The following is a 22203-nucleotide window of genomic DNA, read 5'->3' as shown; positions in this document are numbered from 1 at the left end:
AAATTGTTACATTTATGATGCTTTTTGTTATATCCCACCAATCTTACAGTGACTTTTTTTTTATTTTTTTAAAAAGATTTTATTTATTTATTTATTAGAGAGAGAGAGTGAGCGACAGAGTGCACAAACAGGGGGAGCAGCAGAGGCAGAGGGAGAAGCAGGCTTCCTGCTGAGCAGGGAACCTGATGCGGGGCTCAATCCCAGGACCCTGGGATCATAACCTGAGCCGAAGACAGTCGCTTAACTGACTGAGCCACCCAGTCACTTACAGTGACTTTTAAAAAATAAATGAAGTGAAAGTTATTCCTTGTTACACAGTTTACCTTATCAAAGAAAGCTTTTAACTGACATATTATTAGTTGTTAGTTTTCATTTTATTAATCAAATGTGGGATTGACCGACATGCAACCAGATATTCTTTTGTTGATGCAAGTTTAAAAACAAATTTAAAGAAAATTAAAGAAGTCACCAGCTGCTCAAACTTGGACTTATTGCTTGCATGGAATTGTTCAGCGCTATTTAACCAGATCTAGTTACCAGTTAGAATCTTAGTAGACTTGGGCGCCTGGGTGGCTCAGTTGATTGAGCGACTGCCTTCGGCTCAGGTCATGATCCTGGAGTCCCGGGATCGAGTCCCGCATCGGCTCCCTGCTCAGTGGGGAGTCTGCTTCTCCCTCTGACCCTCTTCCCTCTCGTGCTCTCTATCTCTCATTCTCTCTCTCAAATAAATAAATAAAATCTTTAAAATTAAAAAAAAAATCTTAGTTAGACTTTTCTGCAGTTGATGGCTTCAAGTCATTGAACCTTTCCTTCTGATAAAATGATTCAAGAGGGAGATGGCCTGAGCTAGGAAAAAAAAAACAGTAAAAACTTTAGAGTTTTAATTTGTTCAACATATTATTTAGCATAATTTCCTTGTATATTATAAAGAAGCTGTAAATATCAGATTATATACCCCATAGCCTTTGTCATTTTCCCTCAATCGAGCCCCGCATCAGGCTCCCTCAGCAGGAAGCCTGCTTCTCCCTCTCCCTTTGCCTCCTGCTCTGCCTACTTGTGCTCTCTCTCCCTCTCTGTCAAATAAACAAGTAAAATCTTTTAAAAAAATTTTAAAAAAAGGAAAGATAATATCCAAGAAGAAATCATAAAAAGAAAGTACAGTTGTTCTTTATACAGAGTAATTATAAAACTTCACTTGTGACTGTATCAAGAAAATTGTGTAGAATTTAATAATCACCATGTATCACCTAAAATTATAGGCAAAGATTTTTATTACTAGTTAGTTGAATGTTTTAAATGACTAGAAAATAGTTATTAGTCAGTCCCTTAGTACTCTTTACTGTTTTAAAATGCTAGATTTTTTTTTTTTAATGGAGATCTCTAGAAACCTTTGGTACTTCCTTTTCTTCCATCCTAATCGGTAAACCCCACCAACTAAAATAAGTCTTGACTACAAAATCACAAAATTGACAAATATTTAACTCTGTCCTAAGAAATTATCTTTGAGAATAACTAAAGATAACTTATCAATTCATTTACTGGCATTAGCGTGTTGTAATATAATACAATGAAATTGCAATGTCCATACATACTTCCTCTGAAATATTTATCAGTTTGACAGAACTGCAGTAAAGTCGATGTATTGTGGTTTATAGTCATTCCCAATAGAGTTTCATTAAGAACTCCTGACGTAAATTGGCAGTGTTTTTGCCACAGATCCTTACAAATATATCTAAAATTTTGGCTGAAGAATATTTATTTTTAAATGCATATAATTTGTTACAGTTTTATTTTAAAGGCTTCACAGTTTTTCGAGAGCTTTGTATATGACTGTTCATACTGTTACTGTAGGTCAGACCTGATCTGTGATTTAAAAACATAAGTATATATTTATAAAATCAGAATATTGCTGTGACCAATGTTCTGCTGACCCTGGAGGATACAGAATTGCAGGTTCCTTTTAGGCCTTGCATAGATTTTTTTGAGCTTGAGGTCTTTATGCATCTGGAGGAGATTGAGTCAAATCCCCCAACTTTGATTCTCCAAATCTTCATCGCCCTTTGGAGGAAAGACACCAGAGTGGCTTTTCTAGGTTTACCACATTGCAAACTTGGTTGTTTTGGGTCCTGGCAGTGTCAGCTGACTCTTAGCCAGGCTGTAGGGGGTACCTAACCGTATGGTGTGTTTTCACTGTAACAAATTCTAAAACTAAAACCTGGCTATCTCACTTTCCCTAGGGGGCCATGGAGGCACCATATGATTATGCCACCCGCTGCTTATTTCTTCACAGTTAGCCAAAATCAAAACAACACACAGTACTGTGTTGCTTTGGGGACCTTTTAATTGGGATTGTACAGGTTCAAATTATCATCCTTTTCCTACAAACATAATATTTTATTTCTGCTAAGTAGCTGGATTGCATAGACAAAATAGAGTATGAGCTATATAATTATGACTTACATAGAGAGACCTTATAATACCTACATTTTTTAATAATATGATCTTCCTTGGAGAAGAAAAAGAATACAGTAAAAATGAAGTTAATATCCTTTTCCAAACATTTTTGTAATTTAGTAGGAAACAGTCACTAGCCTATTTGCTGTTTGTCATTGAGTCTAATTCTATGAGTGATATATATTCTTTTGTTCATTTATTTGTTAAATAAATTTATTTCACAAAATTAGTCAGATTCTGGGGCGCCTGGGTGACTCAGTCATTAAGCGTCTGCCTTCGGCTCAGGTCATGATCCTGGGCTCCTGGGATCGAGCCCCACATCGGGCTCCCTGCTCAGCAGGAAGCCTGCTTCTCCCTCTCCCACTCCCACTGCTTGTGTTCCCGCTCTCACTGTGTCTCTGTCAAATAAATAAATAAAATATTAAAAAAAAATTAGTCAGATTCTATAATGTGTTTTATATTTGGTAGATTTCAAGAAATTCTGAACTGCTTGTTCCAGAATCGAGAAGAAATTAGGCAAGAATATCTGAAGTTGGAAATGTTACTAAAAGAAAATGAACTTAAATCATTCTATCAACAACAGTGCCACAAGCAAATTGAAATGATGTGTTCTGAAGACAAAGTAGAAAAGGTATTTATAATTAAATTTTAGACATGTAAACACATAGGGACTTCTAATTCTATAAATGTGATAGATAATGTTATTTAATTACCCATTCACTACAAACACCTGGAAATGCTGGAGGAAATGTATCAAACATTGTTTTAAATTCGTAGTTAAGTGTGCAAGACAGAAAATTAAATTCCTAAGTGTCAGAAAGAAAAAGGAAACCAAATAAAACAAAATCTCAATTGCAATTGTTGCTTCTGTGAGGGTTGATGGAACACTTAACATGAAGTTAACACCCTCACTGTTGGGTACCAAAGGTGGGACAGTGGGAGCGGTAAACCCCGGATGTAGGCAATAATTTACAACTTAGACCAATCGCAGATCTTTTTTTCCAGGAAAGAATATTTTATCACTGACATTGTTAGAATTTCCATTGCATGGTGCTTAGAAAGGCAGACCATCTTTTACTCATTTTTATTATTTCATGCAGTAGTACACTGCCCTCCCTCCCTCCACACACGCAGACCTCTCCCAGTATCCTACCCTTGATGTACACCAGTTCTTAGGTAAGGGACCCAAGGGAGACAGGGTGTTAAAAATGGCAGACCCTACATAAAACTGGGAACCTCAGAGGCCTGTACTCTTCATATTGGTAGTACGCCATGAAGAAACATCTTCCCAATCAGCACGGAAAGATAAGGAACCATGCCTAGGGTAAGAAAAAGTTTCACTTAAAGACTAACTGTTGGGGCGCCTGGGTGGCTCAGTTGGTTAAGTGTCTGACTCTTGATCTCAGCTCAGGTCTTGATCTCAGGGTCGTGAGTTCACACCTGTGTTGGGCTCCAAAAAAATTTCAAAAGGAAAAAAAAAAGATGTTAAAGACTGCCATTATAGATATTCTTTCCAAGGATTTGCGGTTTGAACTTTTATAATCCATGTGTTTTATTTAGTAAATCCTTAAAGTGAGAAATTAACATAGAAAATGGTATCAGAGCAGCAATAATCTTTGGGGAACTGGGCAGAGCAATACAGAATCAGCCCAGTGAAACAGACCCTCAGTTCAAATCACTAATGAGAACCCACGTTCAAAATTTAAAAAGCACATGGTGAAACAGTCCACCATAATCAAGTCAGCAGATTTGGCAAATAATGACAGATTTCCCAAAATTTCAAACACTTGAGCAATCTGATAAAAACTATAAAAAAGACTAAAGATGTCAAAGAAGGAATTAATGATAAAGGAATTCAACATCAAAAGAACATACAAAAAGAAAACACACAAAAAGAAAACATACAAAAAAAATGAAATTTCCAGAAATTAAAGATTTATTCACTGAAGTTTAAAAGTTCACTTTAGGGACGCCTGGGTGGCTCAGTTGGTTAAGCGACTGCCTTTGGCTCAGGTCATGATCCTGGAGTCCCAGGATCGAGTCCCACATCGGGCTCCCTGCTCAGCAGGGAGTCTGCTTCTCCCTCTGACCCTCCCCCCCTCATGCTCATTCTATCTCATTCTCTCTCTCAAATAAATAAAATCTTGAAAAAAAGTAAATATAAAAAAATGGAAGTTCACTTTATAGGTACAATACTAGGTAGTGTTTTAAATACTTTACATGCATTAACTCAATTCTCAGAAAACCCTATGAGAGGGGCGCCTGGGTGGCTCAGTCGTTAAATGTCTCTGTTCGGCTCAGGTCATGATTCCGGGGTCCTGGGATCCAGCCCCGCATCGGGCTCTCTGCTTGGTGGGAAGCCTGCTTCTCCCTCTCCCACTCCCCCTGCCTTTGCCCCCTCTCTCGCTGTGTCTCTCTCTGTCAAATAAATAAATAAAATCTTAAAAAAAAAAAACCCTATGAGAAATGTAATATTATTCTCATAATTAAGATGAGGAAACCTGAGCACAGAGAAGTCATCTTGCTCAGGGTCACACAGCTCGTAGATGTCAGACCTCTGATTTGAACTCAGGCAAGTTGATTCCAGAGCCTATTATTTCTATCCTTTTTTGTGTGTTAGATAAGCTGAAGAGACTAATTCTGGGAGTTGGGAGACCTGAGGAAATCATATCAAATATAGGATAAAAAGATAGCAAATGTGAACAAGATGTTGCATGAAGGACAAACTGAAAAGTCATGCATTCTTTTTTTTTTTAAGATTTTATTTATTTATTTGATAGAGAGATAGTGAGAGAGGGAACACAAGCAGGGGGAGCAAGAGAGGGAGAAGCAGGCTTCCCACTGAGCAGGGAGCCCGAGATGCTGGGCTCAATCCAAGGATCCTGGGATCATGACTTGAGCTGAAGGCAGACGCTTAATGACTGAGCCACCCAGGCGCCCTGCATGCATTCTTCTAATAGTTATTCTGAAGGAGGTATATTAATGCAAAAGGGGAAAGGATAATATGCAAAGTTTCAGGCTTAGAATTTTCTAGGACTAATCAAATGTCAATAAGATGTAAGTTCAAGAAACAGGAGATCTGGGGCGCCTGGGTGGCTCAGTTGTTAAGCATCTGCCTTTGGCTCAGGTTCATGATCCCAGGGTCCTGGGAATGAGCCCCGCATCAGGCTCCCCGCTCCCTCTCTACTCTGGGAAGCGTGCTTCCCCCTCTCCCACTCCCTCTGCTTGTGTTCCATCTCTCGCTGTGTCTCTCTGTCAAATAAATAAAATCTAAAAAAAAAAAAACAGATCTAAGCAGGATAAAAAATAATGTAAACCTGGATGTATGCAACTCCAGATCACCAAAGAGCAGAAAAGTAAACATTTTAATAATTGTTCCCCCCAGTTTTGTTGTTCATTGGTGATAAGCTTAATTTTATTTTTATTTATTTTTTGAAATTAGTTACACAGGTAGTACGTAAGATACATTTGCATATTACTTATTAAAAAGCTGTCTCTTATAAATAATTTTCTGATCCTCTTAGACCACCACCCCAAAATGTGTTTCTCCTTTACCTACCTTCCCATAAGTAATAATTATATATAAAAATTTTACATTTTTTTAATGTCTGAAAGCCATCAAATTTTAAAGTGCTTTAAAAAACTAGCATTTCAGTTTTTTCTCAGACTATGAAATTGCAGAGTATGATATGCTAAGAAATTAATCATAAAGTATTCATTAATATATCATTGATGACAGTTTATCAGTAGCTATTAAACTATACTATCAAAATTAGTAATTTACTTACTGAGTATGCATTTATTATGCCTTATCTTATTGAAAATGCCTTTTTTAAAAACCACTTTAATAAGATTTGATTGACATCAAAAATATGAGTACTTATTAAGACAAGAGTAGGATAATGGGTTCGGCTGGGTTTTTAAAAAATATTTTCTGTTTGCATCTGTATTCTGCTTAATAGCCTTTTTTCGACCTACTTGCCTTTTAGGATTTCTTACTTTTCGTCATTTCAGTCTACAAATTCCAATTCTTATAGCTATTCTTATGAGACTAGGTAAGCAATGGAGATAAAACCTCAAGTGTATTGGTTGTAATTAAATTACTGACAAACATAGGAAGACATCTATAGAGATTGAGGTGTTTTTGTTGGTGGCAGTTTTTGTTTTGTTTTTTACATGCTAAAGTATCAAACTATAGTTTTACTAAATTGCCTGCTAGGGCAAGGAATTTTATATCTGTCTTGGATCCTGTCCAAAAGTGGTTTATTATCAGAAGCACTAAAAGAATCTCATAACATTGACTCAGACATAAATGGTTCTACAGGATAGACTCTGAGATTAGAATTAAAGTGAAGCTCTTGGGTGATTTTTATGGCCATATAAAGGTAATCTGCAAAATATTTTTAGCCAAATAATGAGTTTACTATGTTAGCGGTCCTTTTGCACAAAGCAGTAGTAACACCTAAATTTTAGAATTATTTGTCTGTTCTCACTCAAGAAGTTTTGTGATGTTCCAGGGATTTTGTTAATAAAATATATAAAGCTCTTTTGAAACCTTAATGGGAAGCATTTGCTTTAATGTCAGGGTTTAACATGCATATTTTAGCATTTATCCCCAGACACTTATTTGCTATTTATTTCAGAACAGTGATTCAGTAGGAATACCCTGATGGAAAATGTCCCCCTAGAGAACCATCATAAAGGATCCACTTGATGGACTTTTTTTTTTTTAAAGATTCTGTTTATTTTGAGAGAGAGAGTGTGTGCACGTGAAGGAGGGAGGGGCAGAGGGAGAAAGAGAATCTCAAGCAGACTCCACACTGAGCGCAGAGCAAGACTGTGAGATCACAACCTGAGCCGAAATCAAGAGTTGGACACTTAACCAGCTGAGCCAACCAGGTACCCATTGATGGACATTTAGAAGTAAAAACTCAAAAACATACTTTTGGAGGTTTTCAGTTAAAAACTTTTGGTATTAAATATTAGCTGCCATGAGAGCCTTAGAGCATTTCCTGCCCTGGTTTCTAAGAGTTCCTACAACATTTATAAATGTTAAAGCAAAGTAAAGATAATTTGATTTAACTGTCTTCCTTCAGGCAGGTACAATACTTTTATGTTCATTTTCAGATGAGGTGACTAAAGATCCACTGAGATTAACTTGCCTAAGTTTCCACACCTCCTGAATAGCAGAAGAAAGTCAAGAGGCTACATATCCTACCTTCTGTTACAGTAGTGGGTCTAAACTTCAGGTCTCAGGACCCCTTACTCTTTAAAAAAATATATTTAGGACCTAAAAGAGCTTTTATTCATATGAATTCCATCTACCAATATTCCTATATGAAATACTCAAACTGAAACTTATAAAAATATATTTATGTATTAATTAATTTTAAAACCAGTAGCTCATTGCATAACATAAGTAACACTTTAATGAAAAATAATTATGTTTTCTAAAGCAAACAAGACGAGGTAGTGAGAAGAGTTATATTGTTTCAGATTTTAGCAAATTTCTCTAATGCCTGGCTTTTCCCCAAAATTTTAATACATGTTTTATAAAATATAGTAAGGAAGAAGGACTTAGCTTTTAAAGAGGTCTTTGACCAAGTTCAAGGTAGTCCCTGCTCTTTTTTTCTTTCATATAGTTCCCTACTTCCAAAACCAGCTACAGGTGCTTTTTTCTAATTTGGGGGTCTATTATTTCAAGTCCAGCCATCATATCTGATGATTTTTTAGTTCAGTATCTGTTTTCAAATAACCCAAAGAGATCAAGCTGTTCAGCTCACAGTTCCCGTGATAGTGTGCAAGACCGTTGGGATAAGAAATCAAAAGGCCAGATTCATGCCTACATAAAATACCAAAAATATTCAGAATACCCATTATGGATCCTGAGCCAACCATCAGGTAAGATCAGATATTTATGAGCACTCTGATATAAGCTCTATTTTCTAACCCTTGCACCGGCCTATCTACAGGCATTGTAGGCAAAATCAGAGCAGAGTTATTTCTTCCCATCTTCAGGTTGGAGGAGAGGAAGGAGTAGGACGTGCATCTGCTTTGATCTGAGTAAAGAAATCATGGCAATTATCAGACCTTGTATGAACTTTTCAAATGCGGCATTTAAAGGAATCTATTTTAGTGTGCGCACGCACATACACAAAGCTACAGTCTTCAGTTTGGCTGTTGTAATTCTTAAAGCCATAAACTCGCAACATGTAATTTTATAAAAATGACTCACAGCTCAATTTCCTATTTTCCTGCAAGCAGGAGTATTGTGGAGATTTCAAAGGGGAAATAGCTTTAAGTACAAAAGTATAGCCTAACGTAATAGACTACAGTTGCACCCTTATGAGAAAATTTATTACTTTACTAATATCACATACATCAAATATCACAAAAATTAAGCTATTAAATGCATTGTTTTTCAGGCTACTTGCAAACGAGATCATAGACTTGCAATGTTGAAAACTCGTCGCTGCTACCTAGAGAAGAAAAGAGAGGAGGAATTAAAGCAATTTGATGAGAATACTAATTGGCTCCATCGTGTAAGGACTGAAATGGAACTCTTAGGTCAAAATGGTCATATTCCAAAGGTAGGAATTGTTTATGTATTCAGATTCATTTGTGAGAACTGAGCTCTTTAAACCCATTGTCTTTGTCATTGGGTATATATCTCTCATAAGACAACTATTGTTCCATCTCTTTGAGATTTAGTTGTCTTATTTTACCATTTACCTTTACTCATTTTACCTTCTCCTCTGTAACTACCCAATAAATTTGCCTTTTCTGTACTTTCTGAAGAGTAAAGTTCTTTTAAGTAAAGTTATTCTTCAGCGATTACATCCTTTGATGAGATAGCTCTTAAGTTAGAATAAAGTAATCAAACTGTACTTGAGGATTCATCATTTAGGTAATTTCAGTTTGTTTTAATACTCGAGGTTTTGTGGAAAAATAGTTTTAAACCTGGTCACCCTTACTTGTATCATAGCTAACAAAAGCTGATTTGAAAGTTGTGTGTGTGTGTGCATATATGTACTAAACTGAAGATATTCCATCTAGAATGGCAAAAGATTATAAAGAGTAGTGATGGGTAATGGTGGTTAATGGCTGAATCAGATAAGAATTGTGTTTATCCACATGGTTACAGAAATATGACTTTATTTATTGCCTTTACCAGTCAGGACTATATTTTGCTCCCTTAACAATAAGTCTTGAGAATATGAAGTTTATTCCTAATATAGCACCTCCAAAATGTCATCAGTGTCATTGTTACACTTGTCATTTCATAGTTGCCATATCATTATTCCATCTTTAGTCTCAAGTTCACACTTAGGCCAGAAGAGGAAGAGAGAAAGAAAGTGGGGAAGTCTTGGGAGAGTAAAAGCTTTTCCAGAAATTCCTAGCAGACGTATCTTATTGACTAGAATTGTCACATGGCTATCCCTAGCCATGGAATATGGAATATGGAAATATGAATAGGAATATGGAAAGGTGAATGTTTTTGCTGGATACATTATCACCCTGAACAATTAGAGTTTTCTTAATAAGAAAGGAGGGGAAAATGAATATGGCATAAGCAATAAGTAGACACCTGCTACAAAGTAACTAATTTTGATCCAAATACCAATTACTTTTTAAAAGAATAACTTCATTGCACTCTTTTTTTTAAAAGGAGGAGTGTCTGAGTCTTTATTTTGATGATGCTTTTCTGAATTTCAATATTGTGTATTAGCTAATTGGTATCTAGTCCTCTGGAAGTTTCAAATTTCAAAAAAGCACTAGACTGATTGTCAATACAGGTAAAATAAGTATAATATATTCAGTAGCAAATGAATGCAGGTTGTAATGGTTAATATTTAAAGATAACAATTTTTTGTTGTAATTGAAAAGTTATTATCCAGTGCATCATGACTAGGGGAATGCATTCTCTGGCTGGCTAGCAGTCGCTATAAATGGCCATCCTTTTAGTGTTAAAGCTCAGACTAGGGTGGGAGAAGACTAGCAGGAGCAGTCAATGATGACGGTCAAGGTAGCGAAAGGAGTGATGAGCAGCAAGCAGCAGATACCCTGTTTCCTAAGAAGAAAACCAAAGACAAATGAAGATTGAATAATTCTTTAGTGTAGAGATTTATTGAGGGTGAGCCAACAACTTAATCTACACCTTAGTAATTCTAGAAGTCTTCAAAATAGCTTTCTGAAAGCATCACAGTCAGTCAGTAGATTACATATTAAATATAGTACAAAGTGTAATTTAATAATATTTTATAGTAAAATTTAACTGATAAAGCACTTTAGAATATTCCCTACAGAGAGAATGTAAATATTGGGAAAAAAATAGACTTTGGAGTTGGAGTGATTAGTCATTCTGTTATTTAATATTTGTGTTGAATACCAACTCTAACTGTATGACTTTGGACAAGTTGTTTAACTTTGTTTTCCTCTTAATTTCTTATCTTCAAAATATATTTAAATGAAATGCTATATGCAAAGGCCTCGCACCACATAACACATAATAGATGGTCGAAAAATAATAGTTTAATAATATTCTAAACATCTGTAACGTGGATGTCAATAGCCAAAGAAAGGTGTATACAAAAGGAATGCAAGAGTTAGCTGCATTACAAAATACATTTTCTCTTTTTCCTCCAGAACAGTGATTCTGACCATTTTGGGTCATTGATGCCTTTGAGAATCTGATCAAAAAGCTAGGAGACGGGAGGTTGGGGGTCACATTTATATAATTTTGCTCTTTTTTAAAGTCATTTTTCCATTTGTACATTAAGAATACTCTGGAAGAAAGCTAAAGAACACTTTTCTTAAAATACTGTATTCATGTTAAGATGACAGAACAGACATATTTACATAACTTAAAGGTAGTAAGGAAAAAAGACGATTAATCAATGAACTGTACTAGAGATTATCTAGGTTTAAAGCTGTAAAGGCTCGTCCTAGAATGAAACAACTGCCATCAGAGCACCTATCAGAATACCCAAGCCACCTTCTGAGTGAAAAGTTTTCGGAGAAAACAGCTGATAGTTCTGGTCATGTACGTGTTTCTCATTCACTGCACAAGAGCCTATTCTCTTGGAAAGGCAACAGGTGTTGAATGTTTATGGTAGTTTTTGGTTTTGTTTCACTTATATATGTTTTACTTATTTGTTAGAGATGACATATATCTAAAGCAGTCTCTTTTTTTTTTAAAGATTTTATTAATTTATTTGACACAGAGAGAGAGTCAGCTAGAGAGGGAACACAAGCAGGGGGAGTGGGAGAGGGAGAAGCAGGCTACTGGCTGAGCAGGGAGCCCGATGCAGGTCTCGATCCCAGGACCCTGGGATCCTGACCTGAGCCGAAGGCAGACGCTTAACGACTGTGCCACCCAGGCACCCCTAAAGCAGTCTCATTTTTAAGACTATCGTTGTCAAAATGACAAGTATTTTGGTTAGAGTTAAATTTTTTTACCTTATTTATTTATTTATTTATTATTTTATTTTATTATTTTTTTAATTTAATTTTATAATGTTATGTTAGTCACCATATAGTACATCATTAGTTTTTGATGTAGTGTTCCATGATTCATTGTTTGCATGTAACACCCAGTGCTCCATGCAATTCGTGCCCTCCTTAATACCCGTCACCAGGCTAACCCATCCCCCCCACGCTCCTCCCCTCTAGAACCCTCAGTTTGTTTCCCGGAGTCCATAGTCTCTCATGGTTCATCTCTCCCTCCGATTCCCCCTCCCTTCATTTTTCCCTTCCTTCTCCTAATGTCCTCCGTGCTATTCCTTACGTTCCACAAATAAGTGAAACCATATGATAATTGGCTTTCTCTGCTTGACTTATGTCACTTAGCATAATCTCCTCCAGCCCCATCCATGTCGATGTAAAAGTTGGGTATCATCCTTTCTGATGGCTGAGTAATATTCCATTGTATATATGGACCACATCTTCTTTATCCATTCGTCTGTTGAAGGGCATCTCAGCTCTTTCCACAGCATGGTACTGGCACAAAAACAGACATATAGACCAATGGACAGAATAGAGAGCCCAGATATGGACCCTCAACTCTATGGTCAAATAATCTTTGACAAAACAGGAAAAAATATGCAATGGAAAAAAGACAGTCTCTTCAATAAATGGTGCTGGGAAAATTGGGCAGCTAAATACAGCAGAATGAAACTCTACCATTCTCTAATACCATACACAAAGATAAACTCAAAATGGATGAAAGACCTCAATGTGAGATAGGAATCCATCAAAATCCTAGAGGAGAACATAGGCAGTAACTTACTATTTTTATCTTGGTTTAAAGTAACTAGTAAGAGTCTTTAGTTTTTTTTTTTTTAAGATTTTTATTTATTTATTTGAGAGAGAGAGAGAGAGAATGAGAGAGAGAGAGCATTAGAGGGGGTAGGGTCAGAGGGAGAAGCAGACTCCCTGCTGAGCAGGGAGCCCGATATGGGACTCGATCCTGGGACTCCAGGATCATGACCTGAGCTGAAGGCAGTCACTTAACCAACTGAGCCACCCAGGTGCCCAAGAGTCTTTAGTTTTCTTTATTTATTTCTTTACTTAGTTCTCCTTATTACTATTACCTTTGCCATGATAGAGCAAAATCTTTCTCATGATGGGTCTAAAAAATTCTTTGCATTTGGTGAAATATAACAAACTAACATTTTAACCATTTTTAGGTATATAGTTCAAGTGGCATTAGTACATTATCTTAAAACTTTAGTACATGTATTTCTAGTTTAAAATGTTATTACTACAGTATTTTTACTTCTCACTAGCTTTACTTAGAATATACTTATATTTGTATAATCAAAATTCTAATTTATAACCCAATCCCAATTACAGAAGTACTTATTTAGCATTAAAGAGGCAAAAAATAATAATCAATTGTAGAAATTTACTACTTTGCCTTTGCATTCCCATATTTACCATAAGCTCCCAATTTAAAAAGTGTTATAGTATTCTTTTTAGTATTAGTATTATAATTGGTAATTTGTTTTTGCCTCTTTGTCTACTTAGTAGCATTTATAAAGTTTGGGTTTATAAACTAATATTGTTTGGGTTATTTTCAATAAATTTACATTTTTTTCAATGTGGTCAGATTTAATTTTTCTAGCCATCTGTCTTCTATAACTCCCTTAAGGAAAACTTTTTCACACCTGACTGACTGTGAACCTAGAACTTATTTTTAAGTCATTTTTTTAATGAATTTCATCACAAATAATTTGAAAAAACAATAAAATTAAAACTGCTTCCATTCCTACCACCCTAATTTCACTTTCAATTCTTTTTTCCATGGATATTTTCACAGCTGATATAAGCAAACAGAGGCATAACTTTGCAAAAGGACTTACCTACAGTCATATAACTCTGGACACAAACCCAGTACTGTCACTTTCAAATTGGTGCTCTTTTCTCTATACCTTTTCTGCATTATCTACCCCTTAACCTCTCAAATCTATTCACTTCTTTCTGTCTCCCACTGCCACTACCCTTATTCAGACTCCTGCCCCCCATTATTGGACTAGTACATTTGGTCTTTTTGCTTCCATTCAAATTCCACTATAATGAAAATGAGCTTTCTAAAAAGTAACTCTGAGCATATCACTCTTCAGTGCCTTCTCCTTAATATAAACTCTGTTATGATTTCCCAGGTCTGAGTACCTCTCAAGTTTTATATATAATCTCTCATTATATTTTCACTTTAGCCATTACTAACCTACATGTAGTTCTCTGAATAGACCATGTTCTTCCAATCAGATTCCATAATTAGTGTATCAAGACAAGAAAAGACTCAGATTGTAAACTTGGATTTCCAAAGATGACAAGCTAGTCAAGGCCTATTGTTGACTAATATAATTATACAATCAAGGCTTGTCTTTTTAAGAGACAAGTAATTCAAGAAGATAAAAGAATAAAATTATCAGGGGAAATATTTAAAGAAGGGATTTTTTTTTAAGAAAAAAGATGGAATATTTGGCAAATATGTTCAGACCATTAGGATCATTGAATTTTATAACTGGAAAAGACTAAAGAGATAATCTAGTAAAGCTCTTAAATTTTAGTCAAGTAAACTGATCTCTATCAAGACTGATTTTAGCTTAAGGTAGCATTTGTGTCCTGGCTGAGAGCATTTCTAAGACCACCTGACTCAGGCCAGTGCTCTAATCACACCATCCTGACTCCCTAAAGGGTGAAATATAATCATAAATCATGTGAAGAAACAACCCCCAACTTCACTATATCTCAGATTCATCGAATGACATTGTTCCCAGTCATAGTACCTACCACTGGCATAGAAAGTATTGAAAAAAAGAAGAAGAAAAAACAATTTTAAGCTTTTAGAGAATCATTGGCCAACTGCAGTTTGGGAAGGAGTATTGAAAAGCTAAAATGGAATTGTCCCCAAGAGGAAGTTTCTTGGCATAGCTCTCTCCTGCTTATGGGATTGCTGCCTCAGCCCCTCAAATGTCCAAAAGATTTCATTTCCTTTTATCATATTGACCAAAATTTTCCCAGTTAAGGGTTCTGAGAATGCTATTGGATTATCCCTTTCACACTTTAGTATAACCGCTTAGCTGACATTTTCCTACTTAAGGTTTAGTAGGTTAAAAGAAAGATAAATAATTTTAGGGGGTAGATTAGAGAACACTTGCAGCTAACCACATGAGGTTTAGGAAAATGGGAACCTACAAAAGACTTTTCACACTTTTGCTCTAGGATGAAGCTTATACCAGATTGGGTGAAGGCAAGAAATTTTTATTACATGCAACTCTAGACACTGAATATAGGGGCTATAACACTGAAACAGTTTGACACACCCCCTGTCCTGGTTGTGAACCTTACATTCTAAGTACAGACAGAGAAACTATAAACAGATAGATAAATTAAATTGTTACTGATCGATGCTATGGCAGAGACTATTGGGGGTGGAGAGTATCCATCTTTAAATATAATGCTCAGGGAAAGCCCTGAAGAAGTTGCATTTAAGCAAAAACTGGTCATATTCATATTTTCACAACATTATCAAGAAGTTGGATAGACCCAAGAAACTGTCATCATAATAAAATTTGTTCTGAGTTCCTAATATTTAGTTTCTGAGAAACTTAAAACTTATCTTGCTCTGAGCGCCTCAGTGACTCAGTTGGTTAAGTGACCCCCTTCGGCTCAGGTCATGATCCTGGAGTCCCGGGATCAAGCCCCGCATCAGGCTCCCAGCTCAGCAGGAAGTCTGCTTCTCCCTCTGACCCTCCCCCCTCTCATGTGTGCTCTCTCTCTCTCTCTCTCTCTCATTCTCGCTCTCTCAAATAAATAAAATATTTAAAAGAAAAAAAAACTTAACTTGCTCGTAAGTTATAGACCACTTATACCAGGATGTTTATTTTTCAAATCATTCTTAAATATTATTTCGTATATAAAAAATTAAAACTATTAGCACCAATATAAAATAAGTTTTATTGAAATTTATTTCATTTTAACATTCTTAATGGAATCTGAAGTATAGTTTGCATTGTTTTCCCCAGGAACTCAATAAAGATCTTCATTGTCACCATTTGCACCTCCAGAATAAAGATTTGAAAGCACAAATTAAACATATGATGGATCTAGCTTGTCTTCAAGAACAACAACACAGGCAAACTGAGGCGTAAGTGCATGGATTTATCTATTCTATAAATTTTAGCACTATAGACCTAAGGAATCTGAAACATAGTTGTTTTCCACTGCCAGAAAATTGAGTTTTACTTGATATAGGATACATTATTTTTAAGTGTTTGCCAGCATCAGAAAGTATGCAGAATTAGAAAACTTTGAGAATATAAAATATGTAGTTCTCCTCCAACTAATATTTTTAGTGCTTTATAGTTTTGAAAACATTTTTCTATAAAAATTTATTATTAGAAGCAAATACTATTAATACCAGCTGAATTTTTAAGTGGGCAGTTTTTAAAGTATTTGTAATTCCAGAATGATTTTTTGTCATTGAAATGAAGTTACTTAAAGTGTATATTTTTTAACCTCAACTGTCCCAATTTTTATGTGATGCTATAGTAGCTCTTTCATGCTCTACTAACTCAGTAGTAACATCTTTTGAAACATAATAGTAAAATATAACAATCTTTATTTTTGTTACCTTGGATGTGTCAGTCAACTCTTTAGGTGTTGCTTTCATGCTCTGTAAAAATGAAAAATTTATTTCTCTAAGGGTTTTCTGCTAGTATAAAATTCTCCTGCAGTTCTGGTATTCTCAAATAACTAGAAATTAATTTTCCATACTTCTGATGTAAAGGAAATCACATTAGGATAGTTATTTTAAAAAGAGTGAAAAGGAAAGGAAAAACTTTAGGGAGATATTCTTCTGTGGTTAGAAGCTCAACCTAATCTCCTTATACTTTCTATATCTCTTCCTAGAGCAGACCATGAATATTCATTTACTAGCACTCAAACCACTGGCAAGAGTTAAAGTATCAAAGAAACCCATTAATTTATTCACCCATACTCTGTTTACTATATCAGACAAATAGATGGATACATTTAAGGTAAATTTTAGTTTTAAATGGGCAAAAAGATTCTGACTAATTCTTACTGATTTAGCAAATTGCTGAACCAAAACATTATAAACAGAGACAATACAGCATAGTAGAAAGAGTATGAGTTTTGGGGTTGGCCTTGAATTCTATTTTATATTAACAGTATGACCTTGCATAAATTATTTAACCTCACTAAGCCTTAGTTTTCTTAAATGTTAAAATAGATTATAATACTTTCTTTAAAAGATTTTGAAAGAATTAAATGACATAAAAAAAATAATGAAGGTGATGAACTATCAGAGCCTGACCCTGTGTAGCAGAGGCAAAAAGTGATATAATATACCTTTAAAGTGCTGAAAGAAAATGATTTCTAACCAAGAAAACTCTACCCAGCACACTTATTCAGAATTGAGGGGAAGAGATGAAGAATTTTCCAGACAAGCTAAAGGAGCTCATAAAACTAACCTTACAAGAAATGTTGAAGAGACGTCTTTAAGCTGAAAAGAAAGGGTGCTAATTAGTAATAAGAAAACATGAAGGTATAAATCTCACTGGTAAAAGTGAATATATGATAAAGGTAGAAGATGAATTACTTGTAAAGCCAATATGAAATTTAAAAGAAAAAGTAGTAAAAATAATTACAATAATTAATGGATATGCAAGATAAAAAGATGTAAAATGTGTCATCAAAAACATAAAATAGGGATTCACTTCTATGTAGATTCTAATAAACAAGACAAAAAGTCCTAGCCAAAGCAATTAGACATGAAAAAGAAAGGAAAGGCATCCAGGATTGGAAACAAGAACTAGAACTTACTATTTGCAGATGACATGACAATATATATGGAAAACCCTAAAGACCACCAAAAACTATTAGAACTAATCAATGAATTCAGTAAAGTCACAGGATATAAAATCAATATATAGAAATCTCTTGCATTTCTATATACTGATAACAACTATCAGAAAAATTAAGAAAATAATCCCATTGACCGTTGCATCAAAAATAATAAAATATCTAGGAATAAATTTAAGCAAGGAAGTGAAAGACCTCTACACTGAAAACTATAAGACATTGATGAAAGAAATTGAAGAAGACACAAATAAGTGGAAAGATATTCTATGCTCATGGATTAGAAGAATTAATGTTGGCCAAATGTCCATATGGTCCAAAGCAATCTACGGATTTAATAGAGTATCAATCAAAATTCCAATGGCATTTTTCACAAAAATAGAACAAAAATTCTAAAACTTGTATAGCACTGCAGAAGACACCAAATAACCAAAGCAATCTCAAGAAAGAAGAACAAAGTTGGGGATATCACAATTCCTGACTGATTTATTTCCTTCAAACTATATTACAAAGCTATAGCAATCAAAACAGTAAGGTATTGTCTTAAACATAAGCACATAGTACACTGTATATTGACTGACTAGAATTTAAATAAAAACTTTTAAAAAAAGAAACTGCACTGTTATTAAAAAAAAAAAAAAAAGGCACATAGATTAATAGAACAGAGCAGAGAGCCCAGAAATAAACCCACACATATATGGTCAATTAATTTATGACAGAGGAGCAAAGAATATACAATGGGGAAAGGACAGTCTCTTCAATAAATGATATTGGGAAAACTGGACAACTACATGCAAAGGAATGAAACTGGACCAATTCTTACGCCATACATAAAACTTAACTCAAACTGAATTAAAGACTTGAATGTAAGACCTGAAACCATAAAACTCCTAGAAGAAAACATAGGCGATAAGCTCTTTGACATCAGACATGGAGATATTTTGGATTTAACACCAAAAGCAAATGAAACAAAAGCAAACATAAGTGAAATTAACATCAAACTAAAAAGCTTCTGCACAGCAAAGGAAACCAGCAACAAAGTGAAAAGGCAACCTTCCAAATGACACAAAATATTTGCAAATCATCTCTGCTAAGGGGTTAATATCCAAAATACATAAAGAACATACAACTCAATAGCAAAAAAAGAAACAATCTGATTAGGAATGGGCAGAAGATCTAAACAGACATTTTTCCAAAGAACATATACAGATAGCCAACAGGTACATGACAAGGTACTTAACATCACTAATCAGGATAATGCAAATCAAAACAATGAGATATTATTTCATACCTATGAAGTATGAAGAAAAGTAGAGTAAGCCTTGGGAAGATCCAGACTTCTAGAAAGACAGAAAAGTTCTTTGTTAAAACTTTTTTGTTATCTCTTCTCTGCACAGCACCTGATTAGTATAGGTGCTCAATAAATAATCTTTTTTTTTAAATTGACTTTATGCTTGGGGCGCCTGGGTGGCTCAGTTGTTAAGCGTCTGCCTTTGGCTCAGGTCATGATCACAGGGTCCTGGGATCCAGCCCTGCGTCGGGTTCCCTGCTCAGCAGGAAGCCTGCTTCTCCCTCTCCCACTCCCCCTGCTTGTGTTCCCTCTCTCGCTGGCTATTTCTCTCTCTGTCAAATAAATAAAAATAAAGTCTTAAAAAATAAATAAAATAAATTGACCTTATGCTTAATAACTTTTCCCTATAGTTGTTGCCTCCTTGGCTTAAATGGAGTACTCCCCACCCTCAGCAAAAAGTCACAGACTATTTATTTGTACTACTATCTAAATATTTAAGACTGGGATAATAAAGCAATTATTTCCTTGCTTGAGAAAATTAATGCCTATCCTTTTCCCACTGCCCTACCCATACTTGAAATGATTCTATTTTCCTGGATGTTATGAGTCAACTGAAACAACCAAGACTGAAGCATTTCAAGGTCACTCAAGTTGTTTGACATCTTCCTTGATATAAAAGTTAGGAACCATTGATTAAGTGTATAAATTTATAACTGTTTAGCTGTGGCATTTCTTCAGTGAACATTTACATGGAGGTCTAATACATAAAAAGATACCTTCAGTACTGCTCTGATTGATAGTAATAGAGAAGATTTTGAATCAGAGCCAAAAAACCAGTGCCCCCATCGATTCCCTTTACCCACCATCCTTGTCCACAGCTCTGCCACTTGGAACCCCTTTGAAGGCTTTGAAAACCATTGCTTTAGCTCATGAAGAGCTAAGCTGAAGGAAAGTTAAGTATGATTCCTTTGAAATGTTACATACCTAAAATGAATCTCATCATTGAAGAGTATATTTTTTCATTTTAATCCTATGGTACTTAGTATCAGTAACAACAGTATTTTTGTTTTATAAATCACATAACGCTTTGCAAAAACCTTCTATATGTATTTAACTCAGTTCCCACAGTAGTCTCCTGGTGTAAGTAGTGACTGTCTAGTTGTACCCCAAGTTATAGAGGAGAAACCTCAGTTTGTGTTATTATCCAAGATCAGATGGAGGCAAGTGAAGACTAGCTGAGACTACGACCTGATGCTTATAATTCCCATCCAGGATTCTTTCACTCTATACTTAATGTAGTGAGAATATGTTGAGGCATTCTAAAGGAAAACATGTACAGGGTGTCATTCTGATGATCTGCTAATACTTTGGTTGTTATGTAGAACTATAATAATATATTTAAAATTTAATATTTATCTCTCTTGTCACCTTCTTTATATAGAGTATTGAATGCTTTACTTCCAGCACTAAGAAAACAATATTGTGCATTAAAAGAAGCTGGCCTTTCAAATGCTGCTTTTGAGTCTGACTTCAAAGAAATTGAACATTTGGTAGAGAGGAAAAAAGTGGTGGTTTGGGCTGACCAAACTACTGAACATACTATAAAGCAACATAACCTACCAGAGGTTTCTGTTCTTATGACCTTTCCACAACTTGGACCACCAGTTCATTCCGCTCCTTGTTGTAAGTACAGCTTTTCTTGTATTAAGTAAATTATAAGTTATTTCTAGAGTCACATCTTTATGTCTCAATCTACAGAACAGTTACTTTTTTTAATAGGTTTGGCTGTTTTGTGAGAATTAATGGGAAAATTAGCTTTAGAATAATTTCATTAATCAGTATCTTTCAAAGGTTTAAGAGCAAGTATGCTTGATATTCTAAATAACTCTAGCAATAAAACCTTTAAGTTATCTTACCCATTTTTGACAGAATAATTTTACCTCCATCCTTCTTTAAAATTTAACCTCAATTAAGGATTAAAGATTATAATTAAGAATACTATATTCTGTAATACATAATAATCATCTCTTCTTAAAAAATCAACTAACAGTGTAGAATAAACTATATTTTGTTGCCATATCATTTGTTATCTCTCCTGTCATAAAAGTGTGCTTGGGACGTTTAAATTGCAAAACTAACATACGATGTTGGTTAAAATAAATTCAGACAATATAGAATTACATATAGAAGTAGAATGCCTTCTTCAACTTTCCACAGAACCCAATCTTGTGTCCTGTCTCAGAAATAAATAAATTTAGCAGTTTGGTTATCTTTGCAGTGTGTGTGTGTGTGTGTGTGTGTGTGTGTGTGTGTGTGTAATATTTGTATTACACAATCTCACTCTAGCTTTTTATTATGTTTCATGTAAATGCTAGCACGTTATATATATTGATGTACAACTATTTTTATTTGTTATTAGTTTATTTATTTAGTTTATTGTTAGGGTACATACATGAAGACTCTACCTTATTTTTTTAACATTTGTGAGAATCCAGACAACAGATGTACCATACTTTATTTAACCATTGTTCCATTGGTGAACAGAGCATAAGAAAGCATGCTTGTATATTCACATTTGTACATGTATACCCAATTCCTAGAGACTGATTTGTTGGAATACAGGACAAAAAAAAGTTTTAAAAATTAATCTGTCAAAGTCCAAAATTTTCTTTATGCCACATGTGTATGAGATACCTCTCTCATCTTTACCTTAACCCAAAATAATAGCAGCAACACTGAACTAGTGTATATTCTTTTTAAATTTGCAGCCCTCATATTACTGGTGACATTATTTCATCTTCTCTGAGGTATCCTCTTTACTCATTTGACTTGGAGTTTGTTTGTTGTGCTGTAGATTTTTACTTCTGGTTAAAACTGCCTCCTGCTCTACTCCTTCACCTCCAGACTTTTCTGTCTATTTAGAAGTCTGAATCTTCCCAAGGTTTACTCTACTTTTGTTTCCAATGCTGATATGAGGAGGTCTCTATTTTGTTTAGAGAGTTTTAATTTACCATACAACATCACAATCTACTGATCAGTTAAACTGATTGTCATTAGTAATTACCTCA

The 22203-nt window shown here is 34.9% G+C and overlaps 1 protein-coding gene across 2 annotated transcripts in view; it reads left to right on the top strand.

Annotated features, from left to right (window-relative positions):
- KIF18A (kinesin family member 18A) overlaps positions 1 to 22203 on the top strand; it is an 80028-nt gene that overhangs the window by 22255 nt on the left and 35570 nt on the right. For both annotated transcript variants that reach the window (XM_027581102.1, XM_027581103.1), the window contains exons 10-13: positions 2923 to 3085; positions 8880 to 9044; positions 15987 to 16108; positions 20577 to 20818. In XM_027581102.1, the coding sequence (XP_027436903.1) occupies positions 2923 to 3085; positions 8880 to 9044; positions 15987 to 16108; positions 20577 to 20818 (692 nt within the window). The remainder of the gene's footprint in view (positions 1 to 2922; positions 3086 to 8879; positions 9045 to 15986; positions 16109 to 20576; positions 20819 to 22203) is intronic.

Source organism: Zalophus californianus, chromosome 11 (genome assembly GCF_009762305.2).
Source record: "Zalophus californianus isolate mZalCal1 chromosome 11, mZalCal1.pri.v2, whole genome shotgun sequence".
NCBI lineage: Eukaryota > Metazoa > Chordata > Mammalia > Carnivora > Otariidae > Zalophus > Zalophus californianus.
The sequence above is the reverse complement of the archived record's forward strand: the minus strand, read 5'-3'. Positions and strand labels throughout refer to the sequence as shown.